Source organism: Aptenodytes patagonicus, chromosome 6, assembly GCF_965638725.1.
Source record: "Aptenodytes patagonicus chromosome 6, bAptPat1.pri.cur, whole genome shotgun sequence".
In the NCBI taxonomy this organism is placed as follows: Eukaryota; Metazoa; Chordata; class Aves; order Sphenisciformes; family Spheniscidae; genus Aptenodytes; species Aptenodytes patagonicus.
In genome coordinates this window covers 4,135,623-4,162,976 of record NC_134954.1, presented here as the reverse complement: position 1 = coordinate 4,162,976, position 27,354 = coordinate 4,135,623, and the positions used below count along the sequence as shown (strand labels likewise).

The 27,354-nt window shown below is 45.4% G+C and overlaps 1 protein-coding gene and 1 long non-coding RNA gene across 6 annotated transcripts in view; one reads left to right on the top strand and one right to left on the bottom strand.

Annotated features, from left to right (window-relative positions):
* Window positions 1–14,606, bottom strand: part of LOC143161735 (guanylate cyclase soluble subunit beta-2-like) — a 23,717-nt gene extending 9,111 nt beyond the window's left edge. For all 3 annotated transcript variants that reach the window (XM_076340886.1, XM_076340887.1, XM_076340888.1), the window contains exons 1-11: window positions 14,576–14,606; window positions 13,434–13,507; window positions 12,508–12,602; window positions 12,153–12,313; window positions 11,657–11,756; window positions 10,276–10,499; window positions 10,083–10,188; window positions 8,325–8,428; window positions 5,885–6,101; window positions 1,255–1,575; window positions 342–490 (exon numbers count right to left, since the gene is read on the bottom strand). In XM_076340886.1, coding sequence (XP_076197001.1) covers window positions 342–490; window positions 1,255–1,575; window positions 5,885–6,101; window positions 8,325–8,428; window positions 10,083–10,188; window positions 10,276–10,499; window positions 11,657–11,756; window positions 12,153–12,313; window positions 12,508–12,602; window positions 13,434–13,507; window positions 14,576–14,578 — 1,554 coding nt within the window. In that variant the 5' untranslated portion in view covers window positions 14,579–14,606. The remainder of the gene's footprint in view (window positions 1–341; window positions 491–1,254; window positions 1,576–5,884; window positions 6,102–8,324; window positions 8,429–10,082; window positions 10,189–10,275; window positions 10,500–11,656; window positions 11,757–12,152; window positions 12,314–12,507; window positions 12,603–13,433; window positions 13,508–14,575) is intronic.
* LOC143161736 (uncharacterized) lies at window positions 14,034–27,354 on the top strand. 3 transcript variants are annotated; one of them, XR_012995591.1, is made up of 4 exons: window positions 14,034–14,115; window positions 19,677–19,813; window positions 20,654–20,903; window positions 21,565–27,354. It is a non-coding gene; the product is annotated as an uncharacterized LOC143161736 (long non-coding RNA). The 3 variants fall into 3 exon arrangements; XR_012995590.1 differs by lacking the exon at window positions 14,034–14,115 and adding an exon at window positions 17,202–17,352 and having other exon boundaries at window positions 20,654–20,737; XR_012995589.1 differs by lacking the exon at window positions 14,034–14,115 and adding an exon at window positions 17,202–17,352.

The window sequence follows — 27,354 nt, the reverse complement described above, 5'->3', positions numbered from 1 at the left end:
TCCATAAACTAGGATATCCTGTCCTGTTGGGTAGACATTTGAGAGAGGAGAGAGAGGTGTATGAAAGAACAGCCGTTCTGGTGTTAGCGTTGTGGAAAGAGGCTCTAGCCCATGATAGAAGTTACATTCCTGTCTGAAAATTTTAAACATATTTAATCACACCTCTGCCTGTTTTTTAATTTCTCTGTGTGGCCACTACAAATGTGCAATATTTTATGGTTTATCAAAAATCATGCTGGGGGGAGAGGATTGAAGTGCATTTAAAAACAAAAAAAACCAAAATATCAACAAGAAAATCTTTTTCCAGACTATTTCTACAGCCTTTATCGATCGGTCCATACCTTGTACACATCATGCACCGTGGTCAGTCTGTCAAATCGCAGGTACATTGAATTTAACATGAGAACTATCTGAATAGGCTCACATCGGGCACAAATGTTGGTAAAGGTCACAACATCGCTGAACAATATAGTGCACTCCTTGAACTCTCCTGTGAGCAGAAAGACCAGCAGTAAGTACTTGTAATGGCTGGGCAATCGCGACATCTGTCTGAGACCTGTTTGCAAAGATTACTTTCTCATCATTCTTTTAGGAATATGACCTATCAGTTGTAACACTCATATACGGGTGCTGATATGAAAGAGAGATGTCGATATAAGAGTGTATCCAATGTAAGAACCATCGCACATCTCAAACGGTCCAGACATTTGAATACATCCATTTGTCCGTCCATATTCAGGATATACTTAGCTCTTTACCTCTAACTTCATGTATGTGCTTACTAAAGGGAATTTAAGCATATTCTTACTTGCTATCCTTAATAACAATGGGAATCATGACGATTCTAGGTTTATAGATAGGATCGAGGAACTAAGAGAATTTTCTAGGAAAGACCAATTTCTTTATTCCTTTCATTTTTGAGCTCTCGTTTCCCTGCACACCCACGTTAAAAACAAAATCTCAGTTTACTGTTGAAACGCTGAATTTTGTTCCCTGAATGGGCAGCTGCTACCACCTTTCACCTCCTAAGGAACAATTTTGGCAAATAGCTTCCAAAGCTTTGTTTGAAAGAATAGTCTAATCTTTATTATCAGCGAGATTAAGGGTCTGTGGTCCTCCTCCTACCTATGAATGTCACCAAGCTGAGAATGTACTCCACGATAGTGGCAATGGGGCTGTGCCAGCACCCCGGTCTCTCTATCACCATCACCTGGTGCATGAATCATGCATCACGAATGCATCCTGTTCATTCACCTGCCTCGACTCGCTTCCCCTCTTTCAGCTGGTTGGCCACGTGCTGAGGAAGCATGGCGTAGAGCAGAGCTTCAGTCTTTTTCTTCTCTTCCTCCAGGTGCTTCGACAGTACCCGCAGTTCTTCCTTCTTCCTCTCCAGCTGGTTAGAGAGCTCCATCTCTGCCAGTCGCTGCTGATTGAGAAGAATCAGATCCCTGGTCACGTCGTGAGGTGCAATGTCTGCAATGTGCATCTGTCGCTCCTCCAGTTCATGCAAGGTGCGAAGCAAAGGTGAGCAGAGATAGAGCATGCACTGCAGGGACTCCATCCAGATCATCTGGCCTGTTTGAAAGAAGCGTCGGTAAGAGTTTTCAGCAGCTTGGACTTTCACGTGATGCTCAGTATTACTGATGTTAATTTTAGGGGATGAGTTCTAAGGACAGTGGCTTTTTGTAGGGTCTGGGTCGTCAAAGGAATTACTCTGTTTCCTGGAATTAGAGGTGAACTTGTTTGGAGGAGGTACACCAGCCACATTAAAAAAATTCAGGACCCAGAAAGCAGTCACTCATTGCAATTGCTAGGCAGAGCCCAGCCATGCTTCAGGTCCCTCCTTTTTACGAGGAACCCCAGTGCTCACAACATCTCTCCCCTCTCCTCTCCCCTCCCCTCCCCTCCCCTCCCCTCCCCTCCCCTCCCCTCCCCTCCCCTCCTCTCCTCTCCTCTCCTCTCCTCTCCTCTCCTCTCCTCTCCTCTCCTCTCCTCTCCTCTCCTCTCCTCTCCTCTCCTCTCCTCTCCGTTCTTGAGCTGTTCCTGAAGCCAGTCAGCGTCATGCACAGGGGAACTGAGACTCACAATGATTAAGTGAAACATTTAAAGTTTAATTTCACAGTGGGTAAAACGTGGCCCCAGGAAAGTCAATGGAGCCTTCCTTCCTGGAAGCTGCAGCTTTCAGTCACTATGATCATCTAAATAAGCAGGGACAAAAATGCCTGAAAGGTAGAAGGGATTTTTGGTGGGGGATTGAGTTTTTGTTTTCTTTGTTGAGATTTGGTTATGGGTTTGATTTTTTTATATTATTATTATTATTATTCTTTATTTGCTTCATAAGTACCCTTGGTTTCTGAACAGCAATCCAGGAATTCCTATTTCTTTCTTTCTCTCTCATCCCACCCCCAGGGCAACTCGATGAGCAGCTTGAAAACTTAACAGGATTGGAACATCAGAGATACCATGTGAATTAACCCTGACAGCATAAGAGGATGTAAAATTGTACCTGTGACTAGTTAAAGTTCCTTGTTTTGGTGACATCACTTTTTTCAAGGTCTCCCTAAACTCTTAATTTTTTCTGAATCTCAGGAATACCAGATTTGACACTCATTATGTAAAGGTGAAAGGAGAGAAGGGAAAATTAGGTCGTATTATATAGTTCAGAGAAGGAAAATTGAGGTCACAGAACACTTAAACCAAATGTCGTTATAGTTAATTATACGAAGCAGAGAATCATTCCATACTCATTCCTCCCAGTAAAAATAAAGCAAATAATAAAATATCATTTTTGCTAAAATAATTTTAACTGGTAAACTCTTACGTAACATTGTGGGGGGGTGGGGGTGGTGAAGACAGAAATCCGAATCTGAAAATGCGACTGCAAAAAATAAAAGCACGGCTAACTAATCTATTTTTATCCACATTTGAAACCCAGCCAGTAGGAAATAACTCCCCTCAAAGGCATAAATTAAGAATGAATCATGCATTCACATTTTAGGAATCGAAATGCGTGGAGGCGCAGGGGAAGCCATTTCTTTCCTCCAGCTGTAGCAATGTTATCAGGCCTTTGCCTCAGCACTTCCCTCGTCCCCTGCCCCTTCCCGCCCCTCGCCCGGCAGACGGGAAGCGCGCGCTGGCAGGAGCGATGCTTGCGGTGTGTTATTGCGGGAACGTTCACCCCGCCTTTTCGTCGCTGTCCGCATGCGCCAAAGATGCAACCCGAGGTCTGTGAACGGGCATTGCCTGCGCTGGGTGGCTGCGCTTAAAATGTTGCTCCACGTGCAAAGCAGCAATTTCTTTGGCAAAGAAAATTCTTAGCGGTGCAAAGGGATTCTGTGTCGGGTGCACAGGCTGACGCGTAGAGCTATGGGGAGGTGAGACACGGACAGTTACTTTTACGCAGCTCAGTGCATCTCCGTGCTGAGCCCGGTGGCTCCACGAGCAGAAGTTGGCTCTGAGGGCTGGCGTCGTGTCCCTTCCACAGGTCCCCAGTGAAGCAGAAGGCCGTAGCTGAGGGCTGGGGAGATTCACAGGGCAACTGGCACTGAATCCTAACCAAAACCAAGAGCGACGATACAACCACGTTGCAGGAATCGCCCGAGTAATGCCTTACATTATATATTTGATTCTAACCTCCGCAAAGAAAAACACACGGGGCAGCGTTACGGGGGAAACTCTCGTACCTTTTCTGGGAAATGGGCGTGACTGGGCACCTCTCCGAGGTGCCTGTACACAACCGTGCACAGCATGGGGAAAAACCAGGAGGAACTAGAGGTCTGCGTGCAGTTTCAGGGCTACCACGTCATTGGGATCGTAGAGGCTTGGTGGGGTAGTTCGCACACCTGGAGTACTGCAAAGGATGAACGCAGACTCTTTAGAAAGGACAGGCAGGCAAGGATGGGGAGCTGCCTTTTATGTGCGAGAGCAAGGGAAATGCGTGGAGCTCTGCCTAGGGCTGCATGATGAGCCAGCTGAGAGCTTCCAGATGAGGATTAGAGGGCAGACCAATGTGGGTGACGTTGTGACGGGTGTCTGCTACAGATGCCCTGCTCAGGAAGAAAAAGTAGATGAGACCTTAAGACAAGAGGCCTCACGGTGGACTTTAGCTACTTTGATATCTGCTGGACAGACAACACAGCAGGGCACAAGCAGTTCAGGAGATATCTGGAGTGCACTGAGGCACTGACACAGGTGAGCTTCCTGACACAAGCGACCGATGACGGGAGGTGTCCTGCTAGACCCGATACTTACAAACAGTGAAGAACTATGGATGTGAAAGCTGGGCGCAGCCTTGGCTGCAATGACTGTGCGATGGTGGAGTGCGAGGGGTGAACAAGCCAAAAAAGTAAGATCGCAACTCCGGACTTTGGGAGACTGGACTTTGTCTCATTCAGGGATCTGCTTGGAAGAATCCCATGGGATACAGTCTTGGAAAGAAGAAGGGTCCAGAAGAGCTGGTTGATTTCCAAGGATCTCCTCTTCTAAGTTCAGGAATGGTCTATCCCGATGTGCAGAAAGTCAAGCAAACATGGCAGGGGCCTGCATGGATGAACAAGGAGCTCCTGACTAAACTCAAATATAAAAAAGAAAGAATACAAGAGGTGAAAGCTGGGTCAAGTCACCCCGGAGGAAGATACAGGGTTGAAAAAGCCAAAACCCACCTGGAGAAGGTATATGAGCAGCAAATGGAAGACTAGTGGAAATGTGGGCCTGCTGCTGAATGGGGCAAGGGATCTGCTGAGAAAGGATATGGAAAAGTCCAAGGCACTCAGTGCCTTCTTTGCTTCAGCCTTTGCTGGTAAGAATCGCCCTTCAGGAATCTCAGGGCCCTGAGACCAGTGGGAAAGTCTGGAGCGATGAAGACCTACCGTCGGCACAGGAAGTTCAGGTTAGTAAACATTTAAACAAATTGGATATACAGAAGTCCACGAGACCCGGTGTGATGCATCCAGGAGTGCTGAGGGAGCTGGTCAGCGTCCTTGCGAGGCCTCTCTCAATCAGTTTTGAAAGACCATGGTGACTGGGGGAGGTTCCTGGGGACTGGAAGAAAGTAAACGTCACTCCTGTTTTCAAGAAGGATGGAGGACCTGGGAAGGCTTGGAGCATCTGTCATATAAGGAGAAGGTAAGAGAGCTGGGGTTGTTCAGCCTAGAGAAGACAAGCCTCAGGGGGGAGCTTATCAATATGTATAAATACCTGATAGGAGGGAGTAAAAAATACTTTTCTCAGTGGTATCAGTGAAAGAACAAGAGACAATGGGCACTAACTGAAAGGCAGGAATTCCATTTAAACGTAAGAAAAAACCTTTTCACTGTAAGGGTGGTTAAACACTGGAATGGGTTACCCAGGGAGGTTGTGGAGTCTCCATCCTTGAACATATTCAAAACCCAGCTAGACATGGTCCTGAGTAACCTGCTCTAGTTGACCCTCCTTTGAGGGGGGGGTGGACTAGACAATCTCCAGAGGTCCCTTCCAAACTCAACTAGAGTTGAGTCAATTCTGCGACTCTGTGAATAACTGAGGCCACAGGTGGTTCAGAAAACAATCTAATCCTCCCTTGGCCTTGTCCCCGTTACTCAGGGAAGATGTGGGTTTTGCAGCGTTAGAAAACCACTATCTTTCCAAGCCTTTCAAATGGGAGAGCAGTTGTTATTTCTGACTGAAAGCCTTCAAAATTTGGTGAGGTAATAGCAGAATTTGTCTACAAGCATCTTAAAGTACCATTTCTCTAAACAGAACCATCTAATCCTCTCCTCACTGCACAAAGACGAGGCCATTTATAGGACTTATGTGAAGCCAGGAGTCCACAGAAAGGCACTGGTTCAACTCCAGCATAATTCCTGATTTATTATGAACACTTATGCTACTGAAAACAGTGAAGTACCTCTCAGCTCTAGCATTGGCCGTTGTTTCCATGACTCTGGCATCATCTCTCTTCTAGTCTGGAAAACAAATTGGCTGTTGATGAATTTCTGAATGCTAGAGATGGTGAAGGGTACTTCTGGGTGAATGATACTGAAATAGTGATCCAAGCAGATGCCCGTGGTCTGAAGGCCAGGTACGATCTTTTGAATGCTCACCCCAGCTTGCTTCACTCGGAGCTTAAAAAGAAAAATATGGACAATGTGTTATAATTCGTATCCTGTTCGGGTTCAGGCCAAGCTATATCTGATCACTGTTTATACATGTACACACACTTAGCCTTGCTATACTACATGGCTTATTTCTGAGCAAAGTTTCTATCTTATTAGCGCATTACCGCAAAGCTCTGAATGAGTGTCCTTCATAGCAAGACAAAGCCCCGGGAAAGGAGTGTTGTTATCCAAATGCTCTTCCCTATCAATTGTTAAAAACAAAACAAAACTATTTGGTATTATCCTTGCTTGCATTTGTGTAGGCCTAACAGCCTTACAGGTAGCTGCAAGAGAAAATTAGAGATACCAGAGCGTGTCCTGCATTCCAAAAAGAGAATAGCTGTGGCACAAAAGGTCTTGGCAAATATTAATTTTCTAACGGATGCCATGGGTTACCTTCTCTTAACCATTGCTGTGTAAAGGTTTAGTCATTCTCTTTTAGCCTAACGACCATATATGAGCTCTTAACTGCTGCAGAAATGTCCACCGTGCCTTCATTGCTTGTCATCAGAGTTACTGAAGCTCTGACCTAGCTACCAATAATGGGTGCAGGACTTGCCCTTTTTCCACACTAGTAATTTTAACAAATTATGCTGACTGGATGTCTTGAAAGGTTTAAAAATCTGAACTTCAGCTAATGTGGACAGTGGCACAAATCAGACTATGTGCTCTGCAATCTCTATCAGTGTGATGCCAAAACACGTTCCCTGAGTGGCTGTATTCAGCTTTCTTCTGCTGTCCCATTCTCAGCTTCTCCTTTCTTTGCTCCTGTCTTAAGCTAATATTCTCTGCACGGAACTGGGAGCAAGAGGAACTGTAGCTTGGTGGGAACCCAGGCTAGTTGGAAACCAGCCACAGAGCAGTCCCTGCGAAGGGAAAGGCAATTCCATTGCTGCAGAGTATGTGTGCACAGGAGAGGAGACTCAGTCCTCCCCTGGAAGATAAAGAGATTTTGGGGTCCAGTTAGAATCACAGAATCATAGAATCATTGAGGTTGGAAAAGACCTCTAAGATCAGCGAGTCCAACCGTCAACCCAACACCACCATGCCCACTAAACCATGTCCCTAAGCGCCTCATCTACTCGTCTTTTAAATACCTCCAGGGATGGTGACTCCACCACTTCCCTGGGCAGCCTGTTCCAATGTTGAACCGCTCTTTCAGTAAAGACATTTTTCCTCATGTCCAATCTAAACCTCCCCTGGTGCAACTTGAGGCCATTTCCTCTCGTCCTATCGCTTGTTACTTGGGAGAAGAGACCGACCCCCACCTCGCTACAACCTCCTTTCAGGGAGTTGTAGAGCGCGACGAGGTCTCCCCTCAGCCTCCTTTTCTCCAGGCTAAACAACCCCAGGTCCCTCAGCCGCTCCTCATCAGACTTGTTCTCCAGACCCCTCACCAGCCTCGTTGCCCTTCTCTGGACACGCTCCAGCACCTCGACGTCCTTCTTGTAGTGAGGGGCCCAAAACTGAACACAGTATTCGAGGTGCGGCCTCACCAGGGCCGAGTACAGGGGCACGATCACTTCCCTACTCCTGCTGGCCACACCATTTCTGACACAGGCCAGGATGCCATTGGCCTTCTTGTCCACCTGGGCACACTGCCGGCTCACGTTCAGCCGGCTGTCAACCAGCACCCCCAGGTCCTACTAGATGGGGTTGCATGCTGCCTGATTCAGTAGGTAGCTGGGTTGTCCCAGCAGAAGCGTGTAGGATTAGACTCGGGAAGCTTGTAGAGCCTCAGTTGCCAGCAAAGCCTTACAAAAGCATTTGGCTAGATTGGTAACCGGGAGCAGAGGGTGACTAGCTATCAGTACAAAGCCAGTTTAAAGGATGGGTCGTGTCTCTGGCACATCCAAGGACAGGAAGGTGGCCAGAAACCTCAGAAAATTCTGTTCTGTGTTTGGTAACAGATAGACTGCTGCAATAAACCTTGCTGGCATATCTGCAGCTGTTTCAGACATGGTAATCTCAATAAATTCAAAGGAGATTCCTATCTGAAACGATCCAGATCCAGTTGTTACGAGTGACTTTTATTGCATGTCTCTGTACGGAGCACTTCTGTAAATGCTACAAATGAGTGTGCACTGTATACAGAGCACAGGCAGCAGTGAAGTGTAGGACAGTCAAAACAGAAGAAAATTACTGTACGGTTTATGCAAACTAAATGCCCTTACCACATGCTTGTCCTACCTCTTTGTCAAAAACCATATGAAAAGGAAGTCCATTGCAAAATGTTTTTGTGTCGATCCAGAGGCTCTTGGGATAAACAGGATCAAATCCTCTCAGGAGCTTACCTGTGGCAAGATAAATGTGTAGTTTTTAATCAGGTTGCACCTTGTAAAAGCAGTCAGCGTTACTTTTTGGCACTCAGTGAGACAGGACCCTATATCATAATGAGTGAAGACAAAGTAAACAGTGTGGGGGTCCAGAAACGCGCATACATCTGTGCTAAATGCTCCACAGTTTAACACACAGCTGATTAGCAACTAGTCTGAGTTGGCTGAGAGTTTAAAACTTAACCACACAAAAAGCACAGAGCACTAGATGCATGAGATTGTGTGGAAACAATAAGAATAGATGAACAACTGTAGATGTTTCTGCTCTATGACTTTGCAGATGTCATAGCAATATAACACAGCTATATCCCACAAAAATGTACGCAGAAATGGATTTAATATACTTTGCCAGCTACTAAGGAACACTTACGGAGCAAAACCCAGCATGATCTGGGTTTCAGTCTCCTATACAAAGAACTCTAGTCTGTAGCACAGAGACCAAATTACTGTTTGGTTTCTATTTTACTTACCCTGAGTTTTTTTCAAAATGGCCACAGATCTACAGAGCAGGCTGTGCTTGCTAGCGAACAGGTATTGTTGTAAAATGAATAAAATGGGTAAAACAGTCAAAAGCGCTTATCTGACTGAAGCACCCAAAGCCTCTGATCTTCGCAGTATGAACTTGGATTCTCCAGTAACCCGCAATAATCAAAAGGATGATTATTTCAAGTGATCTCTGTCCCTCAGAAGGTGGCTATGACAGTCACTCTAGTAAATTCTGCTTGATAACCAATGCTTAAGTCACTTAGAAGGCTGGTGAAAAAGATTACAAATTTAGGACCCAGCTTTGAGATCTCTTAGTGCTTCAGGGGAAGTCAATGTGGGTTTTTCATCTTTCAAAGTCTGGCTCTTGATAACTCTTGCATTAATTGTTAAAGGATTTTTTTATTAAAGTAATAATGCTACTCTAAAATTTTATTTTGAATATATATTAATTTCTTGCTCAATATATCTGCTCTTGTAATGCATGTGGCATTGTACCAGATGAGATCAGGTTCAATTTTTCACTCCTCCCAGAATCCAGACAGCTTGGCGATACCGAGCTGGATTCTCCTCTTGGGGAATCGAAAGATCCTAACCGAAAAAATCCTTCCGTTTTATAAACAGATATAAATAGAGATTATAAACATATAATATATAAAGATATAAACAGAGATTGCTAGATTAGCAGTAGATTTTTGGTAGCGGAGGGTGTAATTTGTCTTTCAGAATTTACTACAGTTGATAACTTTGGAAAGGAGTAGCAGCTACCAAGTTAAAAAACACTCTCTTAAATTCATCATCTTAGACCAAGTGACATGAGAAGGAAGTATCGAATGTGCCACACAGTGACACGTTACAGAAGAATACTTTTCAGAAGAAAACTCTGTTTAAGAGACAAAAGTGACAGGTCATACTCCATTTCGGTATCTGTCATTACTAAGCATGCTTATTATCTGCAATTTTTCTTTGGTTAGCAATGTCTAACTGAAAGAAACTTAACCAGAAACATTTTGAAAAGATGCAGAGGAAATACGAAGGGCAACTTCAAAATGGATGGGTGGGTGGAGGCAGGGAGGCTTACTGACGAGACTCAGAAATGATGGCAAGCTCCCTCTGCGTGCTCTCTCACCTTTTCCTAATGTGATTATTCCTCTTATTGTTTTCCAGTGACTTTTCTTGACAGGACAAACAGAGCTTCCTCTGCCTCTAATTGTATTCTTGGCTTTTTCAAGGTCCTGTTGAAGTAAATCCAAAGGGAAATTCAAGGGTGTTTTTATTTTAATCATATTTTAATAATAGAGTGATAATGAATATTAAAATACCTCTTTATTCAGTTGGTTCTCAATTTGTTTTTCAGAGTCAGCAAGACATTGAGGTGAGGAAGAAAATGCATTTCTTTCCTTGTATGAAAATACAGGGTTTTGAGTGACAAGAAAAACAATATGTTCTTTTTTCCCAGTTCTTTCTTCTTCTTCTTCTGTTTGATCGACTATTTCCATTGAAATCTCAATGTTAAAGAAATCCAGGGCTGCTGCACCGATGATTCCTGAAGGGGAAACAAAAGACAAAGTATTGCCAAGAACAAACCCTTTCCATTCTCCCTTTCAGAGGGCCCACAGTGGAATTTCACTGTTTCAGAAATCACTTTTCCAAAGGACTCTGGAAGAAGAAAGCAACCTACGTCGTTCCCACTACCGCTGCTGTGATAAGAATATGTGCATAGGAGATAAAAGTTACTGTTTCTTTTGTCTTGTCCGATGACAAATGCTTATTTTCACTAGGAGCAGCTCAGCAGGATATCTGAAGAATGTGTCCAAATAGTCATACATAGTACTAATATGAATTCCCATTAACCCAAAAAGTGCAGGGGGTCTAAAGAGATTCTGCTATAACAAATCTATTTCAGTCGTTGCAGAATAGTTTCTTTTGAAAGGAAGGAAATATCTTTCATGAAGATGCACAATCAGTCCTCTCGTTTCTGCTTAGCCCTAATAGCTAAGCGAAATGCTGGACAATGACATGAAACGCTCTGTCTGAAATTCCAAATAGTTCTGTGCTTCAATAGGTATATGAAATGAGTTTTGACAAAGGAGGAAGTTTTGATAAACTCCTAAATTCAGCAGCGTCTATGAGAGAAAGGAATATGATCATCTCTTACAGATTTACCGCTGTTTAACCCTTGCACGAATACAACTGTGGAGATTCCTATAAATGCCGGTAGAAGATTCCGTTTTGAGCAGGGTTCAATAGTAGTTTTAGAGATTCCATGTGCTGCAGGAGTATTTATTACAGGATGGATGGATGTCTTCAAATCAACCATAATTTCTACTTCACTGTAATTTAAGGAGCATGAGTCACTGAGAACTAATCAACAGTTAGACACAATACACACCATGACCTTTAATTTTTCTTCCAGGAAGGGAATTCTATAGGAGTTCTATAGCAGGAATGGACACTTATGGCCTGGGTTGTCGTATCGTAAATCTTGATGGAAGCTACTGGGAGCTAGGAGTGATCGGGCAGTAGGGAAATACCGAGGTCAGATGTCTGGTGACTAAACTCTACCAGCCTTCAACTCCACGGCCAGTCCTCATCTGCAAAAAAGATTCTGAAATCCGAGCAAAGCGTAACTGCAAATATATGAGTACTCTGTATATATATGGCATTACCAGCTGATCTGTACTCTGCATTCTATCCGATTACCTGGCACAATATGGCACAGACCTCTTCTGTCTGAATAGTAATGTAAATGCATTGACCCGTCTTCATTCTTTTCTACTCTAAAAGACGGTGCATTCATCTCCTGAGGAAAAACAAACAAAAACAAAACCTCAGTACCTTTTTCTGATAAAGAATACTGGTGAATTCCACTTGTACAAAAGCATCCCATGTCTTAATAAAATAAGCAGTAATATGAATAAGCTGAAAAACAGAAAATTAAATATGCTCACCTGTGAAGGGAAATCCGCTATGCATTAGAGCCAATGCACTAAATAATATCTAATGTTGAGGACTACTCAGAAAAAAATATTTTAAAAAATTGTCCTAACATTTTGGAGTAATCCGTTTCAGAACGTAGGAGAGCCTGTCAGGGCATCTGTTTCCATTATTCGTTCACACCTATGAGATGCTGTTCCTTCAGCTGCAAACTCCGGCAGAGTCCACCCATACCTGCTCAGTAATTACTACTCGAACTTGCCTGGTAAGAAAGGGACAGGTAGCTGTGCAATGCATCCAGGTTCTCTATGAACTCGTAGAGATTTCCACCCAGTGTCCTCAGCATGTGGTCATAGCCTGAGCGTTTACAGAATTCAAAGAAATACTCTCCAAACTCTCTCAGAACCGTGTCAGCAGGAACACCTGGCAAAATAAAGATACCTTAATGAGTAAGAAAGGCTTGGAAGTTCTTGAAATGCTGTCAGGTGGATGAAGAGTGGATGCAGAGAATTTGCGATGTAGGGAGGGCATTCCAAACAGCACAGGAGACTAAAAGCTGGGCGGCAGTCTCAGGCTTGACCCAGGATGGTTCATTTTTGAGGCACGGTGACACATACCTAATATTTTGCAGGCTCTGTCGACGAGCTGCATTGTGATCTCGTCTTTGTAAACCTCAAAAGTCAAGAAAGAATCCTGGACTCCGGCCTGCAGTCTGCAACAGAGAAGACAATATTCTTGTCTCCGCAGTGCCGTAAATATAACATGCTTGGGTGACCCAACTGGCATTCATTAAGCGCTCTTTGCTGTTAACCCACTCCTTAACCTCCTTCAAGCGTTATATTGGAACACATTACTTCCTCTAATGGTGTAAAAGTGTTGTTTTAACGTGGCTGAACAGTGGTGTCCACCTCTCCATTTCTGCTATTTCACGCTACGGTATTATAGTGTGATTAGAGCATCGTACTGCGGGGGCTAGAGCAAGTGGAGTCTTAGTTTGTCTTCTGGTCCACTGGCCACAACATCAAGCTCTTGGGTCTCCACAGACTTGACCAAAAACTTGCTGATTCTCTATATTGGCTTCAATGGCTATTCTATGTATGTATCTAAGTATCGTTTATATATCTTTATATCTTGGAAAATACCATATAGCTCATAAAGTAAAGACAAAACCAGAGAAGATAATCTATTTAGCTGCTTTTCTGAAATTCCTGGAATTAAACTGACTTCACATCAAGGATGACATCTTTTCAGTGTAATTGCTTTTCGACATTGTCACAGCGAGCCAGCAAGTCTATTGCACAGTTGTCTATAAAACTACATGTCATCCTTAATTATCGGATATAACAAATTAATTGGGACAAATTAGTATCAGAGTATGAAGTGTTACAAGGTAAGAAACTCTTGCTTTTGCCCTGCTAGTTACTTCTAATAATTACTTGAGATACACATCAGCTGCCGTTTACCAGTGAGAAATTGTAATCCTCTGCTGCTAAATTCCTGAGCATTTTCTTCCAATACGCTACATTTATCGGGACCACATTACCTTAATTTTTCCCATGTTTCTTCACCATACTTTTCAATCACCAAAGACTTCAGGCATGTATTTATAAATCCGTACTGCAAAAACAAATATACGAACACGGAAAAGACATACTGATTTTCAGAATGCAGCCCAAACATGCCACGTTTTTTTTGTATTTAAGATTCCACTGCTGATTTGATATTGCAGAAGAATCATAGAATCATAGAATCATAGAATCATTGAGGTTGGAAAAGACCTCTAAGATCATCGAGTCCAACCGTCGACCCAACACCACCATGCCCACTAAACCATGTCCCTAAGCGCCTCATCTACACGTCTTTTAAATACCTCCAGGGATGGGGACTCCACCACTTCCCTGGGCAGCCTGTTCCAATGTTTCACCACTCTTTCAGTAAAGACATTTTTCCTCACGTCCAATCTAAACCTCCCCTGCCGGGAGAGAGAAAGTAACTGTGTCTGTAACTGTGTCTGACAGCCATTGTGTCTTTCAGTAAACAGCATATAGCCTTTACCTCAGCATGTCACAAGCATTCGGCAAAGCAGAGCAAACACATTCAATGCTGTTTTGCAGATACGGACCCAGAGGCACCAGCTCAGGGATCTGCTGTGCCATGCACGCAGCCTAGAGCACGTCGCCTGCGGCGGCTGGAACGGCAGCCATGCGCTGCTGCAGCATCGGGAGGTGAGTTTGGCTTTGGCGTGACTGTTACTGTTCGCGTTAGCACCGACACCCCGGAGATGGGGGGATGTTAAAAGGATAGCCGTAAGTAACGCTATCACAGCAGCAACAGCCTAAGGATGGCGTGGTCCAAGGCCCCCAAGGCAATGCGGGTTGGTCAGCCCGGCACGGCGGGCAGGGGGCTCTCAGCCGGCGGGTCTCTCGGGCCAGGAGTGAAGGGCGGGAGCTGCCTGCCTGTCCCCGACAGGAGCTGGCTGGCTGTCCCCGACAGGAGCCGTCTGTCCCCGACAGGAGCTGTCTGTCTCTCCCGACTCGCCCCCTCTCCCTTCCCGGAGGCAGCGTGGCCACCGCCCGGAGCTGGCGGGGGGGGGTCCGAACTGCCTGCCTGACCCTGCGGGTCCCCGCTGCCCGGCCTCGGGGAGCCCCCCCGCCCGCCCGCCCGCCGCCCCGCCGGGCCGCTCACCATCCTGCCGCCGCCGCCGCCCCTCCGCCGCCGGCCGCGGGCTCCGGCAGCCGCCCCCAGCGCCGCCGCCGGCTCCCGCCGCGCCCGCCCCGCTGCCCGCCCGTGGGGGGGGGGGGGCGGCACGGCCAGGCCCGGCCCCGCTCCGCTGCTCTCGCCCGCGGCTGCCAGCGCGGTGGCAGCCGGTGGCCGCGGGCAGGGAGGCGCCGCCGGAGCACACGGAGCTGCCCAGAAGGGCGCAGTTCAAGGTTTCCTTGGCCCGCCCGCCCGGCCGGCCTGTCCGGTCCGGTTCCCAGCAGAAAACTCGCGTTTTCTGTAGTTGCCGGTGTTGCAGGAATTCCGAGCGACGCCGAAGAGCATCTCGGTGAAACGGTATCACCGACACGATTGCGGGTCGCGGCAGTTTCCCCATCCTGGTTCCCCGCTGCTGGAGCCTGCGGCGCGGCCGGGCGGGACGTGGTGCGGTTAGACCCGGCTGGACACTGCACAGTGCAGGCAGGCCCACCGGGTCCCAACCTCCCGAGGCCTCGCTGGGGCGAGCGGCCAGGAGGGTGACGGGAGAGGAGGGTGTCTGTTTCCAAGGCTTTCTTAAAACTGCTCTTAGCAGGGCAGGAACGGTAATGGTGGAGTCATTAACCACGCTTGCCCAAGGATAGGAGGTTTGTAGGGCGAAGCAGCACCTTCCGTTCGGCTGGTGGGTGCTGGTGAGCCGTGCGTCGCTGCCGTAGGCCTGACAAGAAGCAGGAGATGAAGCCACTTGCACACGACTGCCCATCGTCTGGGCGGTGTTTGCAGCCGCCCAGCCTCTCTGAGAGGCAAGGACAGCAGTGGGGATGTTAGCAGGAATACGGTGATGGGTTTTCGATGCAACGAATTCATGAGCTTTAGTGCCTGGCAGAGTTCTCTTATTTCCTAGGTTTATTTTTGGAAGAGTTATTTGTAGGTCACTTTCGAGAGTGAATCCTGAGAGGACACGCTGGGGAACTGTTTGGGGAAAAACACTCTCCCGCCGGTAAAGACGAGTTTCTGTTCTCTGTCAGCCTAACACGCACACGCAGCCCTGTGGGTGGTGAAAGCCCTGTTTCACCTGTGTTGCTGCTGGTGTTTGGCGCAGGGGTTGTGGGACGCTACAGGGGCCCACGTACTGAGCCAAGCGCTCTGTGCCGGGCTGGCAGGGAGGGTTTTGCTCGTGCTGTGGCGATTCCGAGACGTTGAGCGCATTGCTCTGTCCCCGATCTCTCAAGTCCTCTTCACAGGTGCCATACGTGTTCAGCAGGCACATCCAAACCTGCAGTGTAGCAGCCCTACACTGGGCACGGGTGCTGCTTTTTTAACGATCACAGCCCTCCCGCTGGCCCCATCGCCTCCCCTGTACTCCACCCTTTCCATCCTGCAGACACTAGTGACTCTCGCGAGATCTCACTGATCAATAAACCATGTTTTTTTCTCAAAAGCTGTCTTCTCAGCCAAATGCTGGTGGGAGCCAGGCTCAGGAGAAGAGAAATAATGAAATTCTGGCGCACCCGCTGTATTCCCGCAGCTGCATGTAGAAGGCTAGCTTAGCATAGACATATATGTGCAAACCCCTCCGTATTTCCTGGACAATATCAAATATTTATTTAAACATACTCCTGTTGGAGCTAACCTTAGCCAGCGCGACAGATGACCTGTCTCTTGCCTTGCTGTCCGTACTGCGGTTGGAAAGGGCATCCATGCCCGCTGCCGGCAGCTCTGCAAGAGGCAGTGCCGGACCCGCCGTCCCGCAGCCCCCATCCCCGCAGCCCCCATCCCCGCCGTCCCACCACCCGCCCGGCAGCCCCTAGCAGGGGGCCTCTCCCCGCCGGAGCCGGGGTCCCGCCGCGGCCGCGCAGCCCGCGCCCCGCTCTCACACCACCGTTAGCAGCGGAGCTGCTTTCCATGCAGATGTACGGCTCTCCCCCAAAAGGGTGAAGACACCCTTATTTTAGTTACCTTAAAAATAGCGTGCCAATTGCACAGCCGGGCTCGCTGCTTTATCGCAGCCTGCAAAGTAAAAACAATCAGATTAGGAGTTCATGGCTGTCAGTGCCATCAATACAAATGTAACTCACTATGAGGCTACTGATTTTTTGTGTGTGTGCAAAGTTTACCCACATAAATCTTCTGTTGATACGAATGCAAGCAATTTGACACTAGAAATGACAAATGAGGAAGATAAAGCTAAAGGAAATGGAAGAGGAATAAACACCACATCATCTAATAATTGTATGGGTTTGCTTACTGCCTTCAATTTATAAATTAATTTCTAATTAATAAATAATACTAATTTTCAGGTTTATAAAACCTGAGTCACTGGAGGGATTTGCAAATAAAGTAAGTACTTTCGTTTCTTCTCTTCTAGTACTTTAGTATCTTTTCTTATTGTATGCGTGACGCCTAAATAAGCGATCCATGATTTTTAGTAACAAAGATTAGCAACTATCCAAAAGGTTTGGAGATGCAATTCAGGTAAGCTGTCCAAAATTCAAATTAATACCAGTATACTAAATCTATATTGCACAAGGTAATTCACACTGGAATTGAATTTATCATTATTGCTTTAGCCCTTCTTTGGTTAGTGAATTGATCCTACTATTTTTTTCAGGTCTGTTTGTCGTTATGAGAGAAAATAGGATAAAGAATCTTCAAGTCAGGATTGTTTGTGTGCAGGTCATTGGGCTGCTCGCCCTTCGCAGTCCATGGCCCGTGATGTGCCCTCGGCCACCTCTGTCATCTCTAGCTGGATAAGAGAAGCCTTGCAAGTAAGAGAACGGAAAGCAAGAGAGAAAAATTTATGATACGCTTCTGGTGTGACTCTTCTTAAAATTTCTTTATTCCTTTGGCACAATGTAATCGGCGCTTCCTAGAATTTTGAGATCAGCAGCTATTTCCGTGTATAATCACCAGTCTTTAATCAAAGACAGAACACCCTACGTGTTTCTGTATCTCAGCCCACTCTGTGTAAAATGAAGACAACAATACTCCCCTTCCCAATCTGTTGCTGTGCTCCAGTGACGGTGATTATGGTCTCTCTTGGCGCAGCGTATTCAGGTCTCTCAGTCTATACCGGACCCCGTTGTGGTGGTCTGGCATTGACACAAATTGCCACCCGCTGCAGGGGCAGCGGAGCAGGTGTGTTTGGGTATGTAAAGGAGAGGTTGGAGCAGGTTGTCTTTAGTTTCAGAGGGTTTCTTGCTTCCCAGAACACACAGGGTGGATGGGGATACGTTCAGACAGAACTGTTCTCCTGGTCTCTATCCTGTGAGGCTGCGCCTCGTTGCGAGGGCACAGGATACCTTCAGCTGGTGTGTCTGAAAAGTCCTCCGTGGGCTTCACCTGTGCACAGCCTATCCTTCCTCCCATAACCAGCTCGGTGTCCAGTGCTGAGGATGGGGTCAACTACTGATCGAGTGCATCGGTCCCTTATAAATTGCTAGAAGTGATGCGTCTGGAAGCCAAACAGCAGCCTAAGGACTGTGCTGCTAACCCTGTAAAATTCTGCAGCCTTCCTGGCAGCTCGTGAGCAAGTGCGTCTTATATTTCGTCTGCCTTTGTGGCAAAAGATCCATTAATTCGGAAGGGGGGTGCTGTGGCCTTGCAAAAAAGACACTCATCCATACCTGACAAAAATAGTTATATCAAGAGCCAATTTCCCCTGGGCCTTTGTTGGGCTTGTACCCAGCTAGCACTAAACAGCATCCTTGAGCTCGAGGTAGTTCAGCAAAATAAATGGGCTATCTGCAAAAACTGTATACACCGTTTTTTCCGTTAGATGAGAAGAGAAAACACGCAATTTAGCAATTCATAACTTCTGGTTACAGCCTTGGAGAATGCAGCCATAGACTTTCATAGTCTGTGCATGAAAGCACGTTCTCCTTTTTACTTCTTTTTCTTTCTGTTGTGTGATTATTAGCAACAATGCAAAGCCATATGTTAGTTGCCATGGTGGAGGGGCTGCTCCCATAACCGTCTGAGCAGAGCACATTCTAAACATTGCAGTCTGGAGCCCAAAATACCACGGCAGTAACAGAATCCTTTCTCCAAGTGGCTGCCAGCACTCTCTCCTACTGAAGACCCCTAGGACGCAGTCCCTTTTAGCATACTTCCTTCAAACGCAGCCTCACATCCGTTGTTCAGATATCATGCGTTCACATTTGTCTTGAATTAGCCTGCACAGTGACTTTTTAGTGACTCGAAGAGAAAAAGAATCTGTCCTTCTACCAATGGGGACCAAAAAGGAAGTTTTATATATATGTATTGGTAGGCTTCCAGTACTTCACGCTACCAGCCCGAGGACAGCTGATGTAGAGTCTAGATTAGGAATAAAAATAAACGCAGAAGATGTGCTGGCCTGCATAGTTTGGATGGCTCCAATTTTTGAAATATATATTTTAAAACCCCAACAGTTATATTTGAATTCTTACTAAAGACTCTGGGCAAAATTGAAATGTTGTTAACGTAGACGAAATCGACAGCAGTGACATTGTACTCCTGCAGGCTTTACCCTCAAGAAAGCTTTCAAAACCCAAACTCCTCTGGTTATCTGTTAAGCTGAGCTGGAGATGGGAGGCTGGGTCAATAGTATTTAAATCGGCTTTGCAAAACTGTCGGGAAAAGTTACCGGCTCGTGTCCACAACCTATTCACAACTGCCCTTTGCCACACTGACGGGGAGGGAATGGAAGAAATGAATGATTTGCTCCGAGAGCTGGATGGCCTTTGGCATCGTTCCCTCTCTCCCGGCTTTCCACGCGTGCTGCCGCGGAGTTCCTCTCTCCCTGTGCGTGACCTGCCCTGGCCGCTTCCCTTCCCGGGGCATTCATCTTCTCTGAACCGGAGAGGTCAGGGCTGCATCCGTGAAAATACGTGTCATGCAAAGGAGAAACGGGCCCTGTGGGTACATTTGCTGCGTGAAACTCTCTGGTTGAAGTCTTTGTGCATGCTCCTCTGGGCATTTTCTTTACCTTGCCTCTTGTATCACTACTTACATTCAAGAGCTAGCATCCAATATCTTTGTTTTCTAAATAGAAAATAGCTCATTACTTGTGTTTTTGCCTCTGATTGCTGGTTAATGAAATTTGTTCCAGCTTTAACATCACTGCAACGAGCTACAAAGAATCATTTGTCTCGACTGCCTGGGCCAGGCTCGCTTCTGCTGCAGCTCACAGATGGCACAGTTATCCAGGAGACTGGAAGAATGCAGTCAAGAATAATGCAAAAATGGGTAAAAGCCAAGGCTCATCAATCTTTGGTGCTGTGCTATTACATCTGTATTGTACCCCGAGCCACGTAGCTCGAACGTATTAGCATGTGGAGCTGTTTGGACCGCTTTCTAGCGTCTTGTTCCTTTGGAAAAGTAACTACAAACTTTAAGGTGCTTGTGTCAAATGTTAGACAAGGTTGTGCCTGAGGGGTCTGTGGTATATTTCTCTTCCATCCCACCAGCGTCCCTTCCCCGTGCTTTGGAAAGAGGGCCTTTCAGGTACTATTCATGCCACCTATCATCTGCTATGTAACTCAAAAAACTCCAAGGGCCCAGTTCAAGAGCCCAAAGCAATTTAGCAGCACATCCCCAATAATGTCAAACCAATAACTGGTAAATGCTGGCACTAGCTTTATTTGGCTTTAATATTGTGAGAAATTGCTGCTTTACTTTCGGAAATGATAATCTAGTAATCTTCCATTGTGGCATATTAAATATCTCGGGTTTTGTTCTTAAGAGGTGGACTCAGGTTTCCTGCGGCTGTGGGTCTTAATTAGACCTGTAACTGTTAAATTGCAAATCTTACTGAATATGCCGATGGTTTTACTTTCCTCTTGTCTGAGTTCTGCCCCAGCCTCCATTGCATCCAGCCTTGTTCAAATCAAACAGCTCTTCCTTCTAGTGAGGTTGGCTACCCTTTCCCACCAAACCACCTACCACGGATGCTCTCTTGGTGCTTTAGATGTAACACTCAGCTTCCTTGCTGCTTTTACTCCTCCGAGTCATATTTTGCAATAGTATTAATTATACAGCGTGCTTAGATTTCTCATACCATTATTAACAAATGCATGTTTACTCTAGCTTTCCTCGTTTGAACTGAATCTGTGAGCTGTATCCCACGTGGTATCTTTGACTGAAAAATACTTGGATCCATTCTGTGCAAAGGTGAGGTTTAACATCTTTTTTTGTCGAGAGGGACAAACTGTTCTACTACTTTAGGAGGGGCACAAGCCCAGCACAGTCTCAGTTTTCAGAGGACTACAGTTCCCATGATCCCCAAGAAGAAATGAACCTGAGCTTTGACAGCAACGCACTTTGGGAAAAGGAGGAGGTATACAAAATCTTCCCTTGCTTAAGCAAGAGACGTAAAGTTTGTAAGTAGTTAGGGAGTGCTAAATAGGGAGTAGTAAACTCTCCTGGAAAATCCAGGTGGAAATCTGTGATGGTAATACGAGAGAGATCCAAAGAGCTGAGAGAGGCAGCTAAGGAGCTCTAAGGAAACTCTGTAGATTTGTCAAGTATTAACCAGGAGCTTTTAAATGTCCAAGCAAGGATGGCTAACGAGTTAAAAGAATGTAAATTCTAAGGAAGAAATTTAGATTCTAGTGAAGCAGAAGGAAGACTGAAAGAATGAAGTGCTTGCCTCTGTGCGCAGTGTGTGCCCGTGGGTCTTCAAAGGCACAGTGGGATGAAGGCTCTTATTCCTCCTGCACAGGGAGAAATGCCGTGATCGGGAGTGAGGAAGGCGATAGGTGCCGGTTGGTTGTTAGAGCAGCTTTATTTTTTGTAATGGGCTCTACAAGGGGTAAGGGCTTAACTGGAGAATTGAAGTGACCCGCCTGTCTGTGGTAGGGTGAGTTGGTGGGATAAGAAACTCAGATACAGCCTAGCTGATAGCAAGTAGTAAGAGGTAGTTGAAGGTAGCCTTGTGTTTTCTGCATCTCCACCTACAACTGTAATCTCCTTTTTGATCTCTCCTTTCGAAACTGTAGGTGTCGGTGATGATCTAACCAGCACCTGACTCGCCAGCCATTTGTCCTTGGAGGGCTGGGTAGGGACGAGTGCGGCTGCATCGTGTGATGGGGAGTGGCTGTCACCCTGGCGAATCCCTTCGGAGGATTACCCAAAAGTCTCCATAATTTTCCTTTCAGCCTTGAACCACCCCCTCCATCCAATGAACGATGAACAAACTTGAGAGGCACCGTCTGTTGAGATGATGTGCAGAGCGGAGAAGAGCTAAGCTCTACACTACCAAGGAAACCTGAGGAATGATCCCTCTGATGCACTTTCTGATGTTTATTGTGTATTCTGTCTTCCCTGTGTATCTCCATACAATGAATTTGTATTGTAATGCAGGAAGGTCCTTCCCCCACAAATGAGAACGGTATAGCCAAAACAGCTAGCATTGGATGTTTAAAAAGATTCACCCCAAAGTTTAAATTGTTGGTCTGACTTCTGCTGTGGCTGATTGCACTAATCCTCAGGAACAGACAGTACCTTTCTGTAAACTAGCAATAGTAAAAAAGTCTTACTAGCCCAGGCTAGCTACTGAAAATGCACTGCACCTTTTTGGTCTGTTTATAATGTACCGTGGCTATCCAATAGCTCTTACGGTTTAATTCGGGGACAATAGCAGTCTTTGTTCTGGTTTTGGATTTGTGCTTGATTTTGCACTGATATGGATACTAGATATAATACAACTGAGATTTTGAGGGTTTTAATATTAAATGTGGAGCTACGTATATTTGAGATCTCCAGCAATTCCCCCTGAGATTGATTTTTCCTCTGATAATTTTGCCAAACCCAGTTGTTTTCATCAAAAATGGTTCTATATAGTGTGCCTTTGAGTGAGGCTAGGGAATAATCATCCCCCTCTTATTTTAAGATGAATTATTTTGTTGAAAGGCTATTTTGTTTAGAATAAGAACGTGTATCTGCGCCCCTCTCTAGTTTGCTTGAGCTAGTTCTGCCCCGGCTGGATGAAGCAGTTTAGTTGTAGCTACAAAGAACTTGACAAAGACTGTAAAAGCTGTCCAAGAAGCAGGATAAATAGCTTGAGCTCAGCTCTAGGCCACTAGTAGGATCAGAACTGGCAGTTGGTGTGCACATGTCCCATGCTCCAGTGTAGGTTTGTCATACACTTGGAAACCGTCATTGTCCTCACGATGGACGTAGCAGAAAGCTGCCCAAATCTGGACATGTCATTGGCCTTTTAAAAAATTGTTTGCAACTGCAGCTAACCCCTTACTGCTCTGTGTGTGTGTGTGTGCCAGCTTTGCTCCTTTTATTCCTGAGCAGAACTGCTGCATTCACTGCTCAAAGCAAGGGAAATCCAAGTCCTGGTCTTTCATGGAGGGGGGTACAAGAACTAGGGTGGGACATGGCTGTGGAATTAGTGAAGCGGGATGATTTGTATACGCACATGTAAAACAGGAGCTGTACTGTAATACGAATTACAGCTCAGAGGTGCAATGCTAACTTTGGCTGCATGGAATATTACGGAGACAGCAAACGCACTGTATTTTGTTTGTGTGGCCAGCAAGCACGCTGTAATTTGTTTGTGTGCATGTAACTGTTTCAAAGTGTGCAGGATCACACTGCTGTTGGAGTAGCTTGTCCTCTCTGCTGCACACCCAGCAGTGCCTGCAGCCCCTCAAGGAGCGTGCTGTGGCTTTGCTCGCCTTCTGTGTTGCTGCTTGGCTAGTTTCCTCCTTTCTTTTCTGCCTTCTTTTTCCTACTCTTGACAGGATAGCCTTCTGGGAAAGGGAAAGCTGAGTATTTCTGAAGCACTGCAATGCAAACAAACCAGCTCCAAATCAACCTTGACTGGGAAAATCTGTGCCACACAGCGTAGCCATCACAGCGTGCAGTATGTGCGAGCTGCTAGAAAAGACTGCCAGGCTGGTGAGGAGCCCGAAGGACCAGGCATCCTCACAGTCCTTTGCCAGTAGCAGCGTTTGTGAGAAATAGGTTAAAACTAATTTGTGAATTAGTTTTAAAATGTTGATTTATTTTTGCTTGATGGGCCTGTACACTGTATAAAGCAAACATCACTTACCAGAGTATGCTGTACCACCTCTTCAAAGCCTCGTACAAGTGATGCTTGTAATGCAGGTGAATGGTGGTGTCCACGTTTTCCTAAGGGAAAACAGAAAAGCAGTGCAACGTGCAATGGGGTATAGGGGAGATGATCCAGCATGTAACTCCAGAGCTGCTGGCCATCAGATCTGTACTCTGGACTTTCTTTTGTTAGCTGAAATAAGCAAGTACGAATGTAAAACTGGAGAGATGTGAGTTTCTAACTGAGAAGCAGAACCACCAAGCAGCTAATTGGGAGGAGGCTAGCTCCAACTTGTCCAGCTGTTCTGTCCCAACAGCTTGCCTGATGGTGTAATACATTAAAAACAACAGTAATCCTGCTGTCCAGTAACGTGTATAGGCTAGTTGCTGTAACCTGAACTACAGCTGAAAGCAGAGATGCAGGAGGGAATATCACAGGTAAAGCCAACCCAAATCTATGGCACCAAGTCTTTCAAAGGACTGGCCATTGAGATGACAGACTCTAAGTTACATTGGCTTCCGCTGCTTACCAGACTTCCCTTTGCTGCCCCTAAGCCAACAGCTTCGTTCCTCATTTTGCCCTGTGGCAACATCCAGCTACCAAAAATTGTAGTGCCGTTTTATGTATGGAACTTGCTGGGGCTTCTAGGGCAACACGTCTTCCCTCGCCTCACCTGTAAGTATGGGCATTAAAGAGGAGATATCATTGCCTGCTTCCACACCTAAAGTGAGAGCATTGTTAACTGAGTAAGAAATATTAGACTACCTTTTGAGGCTGTTTTTCTAATATAGGCTAACATCCTCAGCTATATGCCTTGGTTCCCATGCTTTGGGGATAAGAGGTGGGAATAGCAATGGAATATTCTGATGCCAAAACAGCGCCTGGCCCTGAGCAGCAAGGTCGCTGCTGTCACGCAGGCTGCCCAGGCTTTGGGCCCTTCTGACAAGTACTGCTTATGTCATGATTATCCAAAAATCTGTCCCACATTCAGGATTGTTCCTATGATCCCTGCATCTTCTCGTGCATTGTAAATACTTCCTTGCACAATGCTTAAACAAAGGGAAAATGAGGCAGAGCTGTTTGAACAGCCATCCAGCACCACAGCACTTTGTGGTCAAAATAATCCTGAAGAATCTTTCAAATCCATGCATGTCACCAAAATATAATTAAGACGCAGGATTACCCAACAGAGCTCTTGATTCATAGGACTAGGACTGACGAGCACCAGGAAAGTAATAGATTTTATTAGGTAATCTGTTTGTTTGGACGCACAATCCTTCAAGCCAAGTCATTCTCGTAGGCCTGGGAAATCCTTGAATGACAATTTCTGCCATTGCCACAGGTCATTAAAACACAGAGCAAAATCCTCTGCGTTCCACCCATCGCGTAATACCAAGGAGAAAACATTGTGAGTAAAAATCCTGCTCTAATAGTTAAATTCCTGACAACCTAAAGTAGACGTCTTTTTTCCTCATGGCTGCAGAAATGAGACCTTGGATGAAGCTCCTGTCAGCAATGAGTCTGATCAAGCACTGTGTGCATCTGACAGCCAGCTTGGCACCTCCTCGCCACATGCAGCAGCTGGGCTCCAATGGATTTCATGTGCAACTAGGCCTGAAAGGCATATTAATTTTTAATTAAGTGTTTAAGTTTCATGTTTAGAAGGCCTCTTTAAGAGATGTGTCAGTAATACGTATGCTACTGTGAATGAGGAGGTAGGTCTTAAGCCATGTCTTGTTGGTAAGCAAACTAGAACTCTCTACTGAGAATAAAAAATATATATATATACACACGTGTATATATGTGTGTGTGTATATATATAAAAATATATTCTTAAAGAAAGACATCTGGCAGAAGTGACGACTTTGCAACAATGAGAGCCTCCTGCCTTGCTCCGGTTTGCGTTCAGCGCTGTGGCAGTTTCAAAGACCTTGATGGCTGGGGCAGCTGCGCACAGGAAGGGGAAGTCACAGAGGTTAGTGCAAAAAGTTTCAATCAGAAGGGAAAATCCTAAAAATAATGTCATAAGCTAATGCTGACACGCGTGGAAAGAGCTTGGCAGAGGTACGTGAAGGATTGGTTGGTATGGTGTAGATTTCTACGCAGGGAAGGCTGGCTTGGATTTTTTTTTTTGGTGGCGAGTATCTAGGAAAGAGAGGAGAAGTGGAAGAGGAGCCACGAAGGGAGAGACAGAGAGTGTTAATGGTTTGGGCTCTGGGGAGATATGACTAGAAAATCAATTTTCCCTACAGAAGGAATCGTATCTATTTCACGACATGTTTTTTTCAGCTATTTAGCGCTCTTCAGACCATACTGGCTTCCTAGCGAGTTTTTTAGGAGTTTGGCAGAAGGTATGCAGAGCCAGACTTTGATGCTCTTCTCTTCTTTCTGGCTGCTTTCCTACAAATACTAAAAAGCAACTCTGGAATGTCATAGCATTTCTTCTCATAGGCATCTATACATGTTCTCTTGTCAGTAAGCACCGTATGTCACTCTTTAAACAGCCCAGTACTCTATTTACTGGGACCCGAGTGTATGTGGTAACACCACAGCTCCTGTATGTGATGTACCAGCGATACGTTACACAAAACTTCAATAAACAAGTCACTTTTAATCATTTCTCCCCCTTTCAGAAATGCATTTATATATGTGTTCTCTTACCCATGGTGAAGAATTGTTTGGACTATGTTATTAAGGGTAACAGATGTATTTGAATAAGGGCTTTTTTTGGATGTCTGACTGTTCATTGGGATAAGTCCTTGAAGTCAGGGCAGTTCTGAAATGTGAAAGCAGCATTAAATAAAAAATTTAAAAAAAACCAAACAACAAACCCATGCCACTCTTCCTGAGAGAAAATCTACAATGAAATGAATCACCCTTTTAACTAATTGAAAAATTCTTTAGACATGTTTCTGCTATGGCAACTGGGCCAGCATTAGGCTGATTGATGGGGCTTGTGAAATGATCTTTAGGACTTTCCACTCTGATCAAAAATCTTCCCAACTCCTAATAGTCCAGCTGGCCCGGAGACGGAGCGAGGGATGTCTTCCTAGATCCTTGGGATGCATTCAAAAATGCAGCCTTTCTTTTAGCAATGTAAGTGTATATAAGTCTTTGGTACTTTTCCAGCCGCTCACTTAAACTTGACCATGTATCGAGCACTAGGTGTGAAAGAAATATACACGTCTTTGAAAGTTAACAAGAAAAGGATTTTTGTTTGTTTAATTTAGAAGCTGGCATGCTGCCTCATGCTTTTTCTAGTTGCTAATAGCAGGCAACTTCAACCTCCGCCAGGTCCTGAGAACGGCTAGAGGCACTGAGTACACAAGGGGACAGGATTTACACCTTTCCATTTGGCTGACTTCCCCTAATTTGGCAGAAGAAAAATCTTTGGCATTCCTGGTTTTAAGAAATCTGCAAACTAAGCGAGGTTTGCTGAACTGTTGCCTGATGTCTAGGAGTTGCTAAACTGTGATAGCATTTCGACAATGAAATGGCTAAAATAGCATAAGCGTTGCTTGCGTGTGTGTTATTTCTAAAACACCTCGGGACTGTCCTAGAGTTTACTTGCTTTTATTTTCCTGAACAATCCAGTACCAGAGACAAGGTTTGCAGTTAACATTTATCTCACATGTATTTCATTAATGCACACATTTGTTAAATTCTTGCTCTGCTAAGGTGCCAACTTGATTTTAAAAATAAAATAAAATTGGAAATCTTT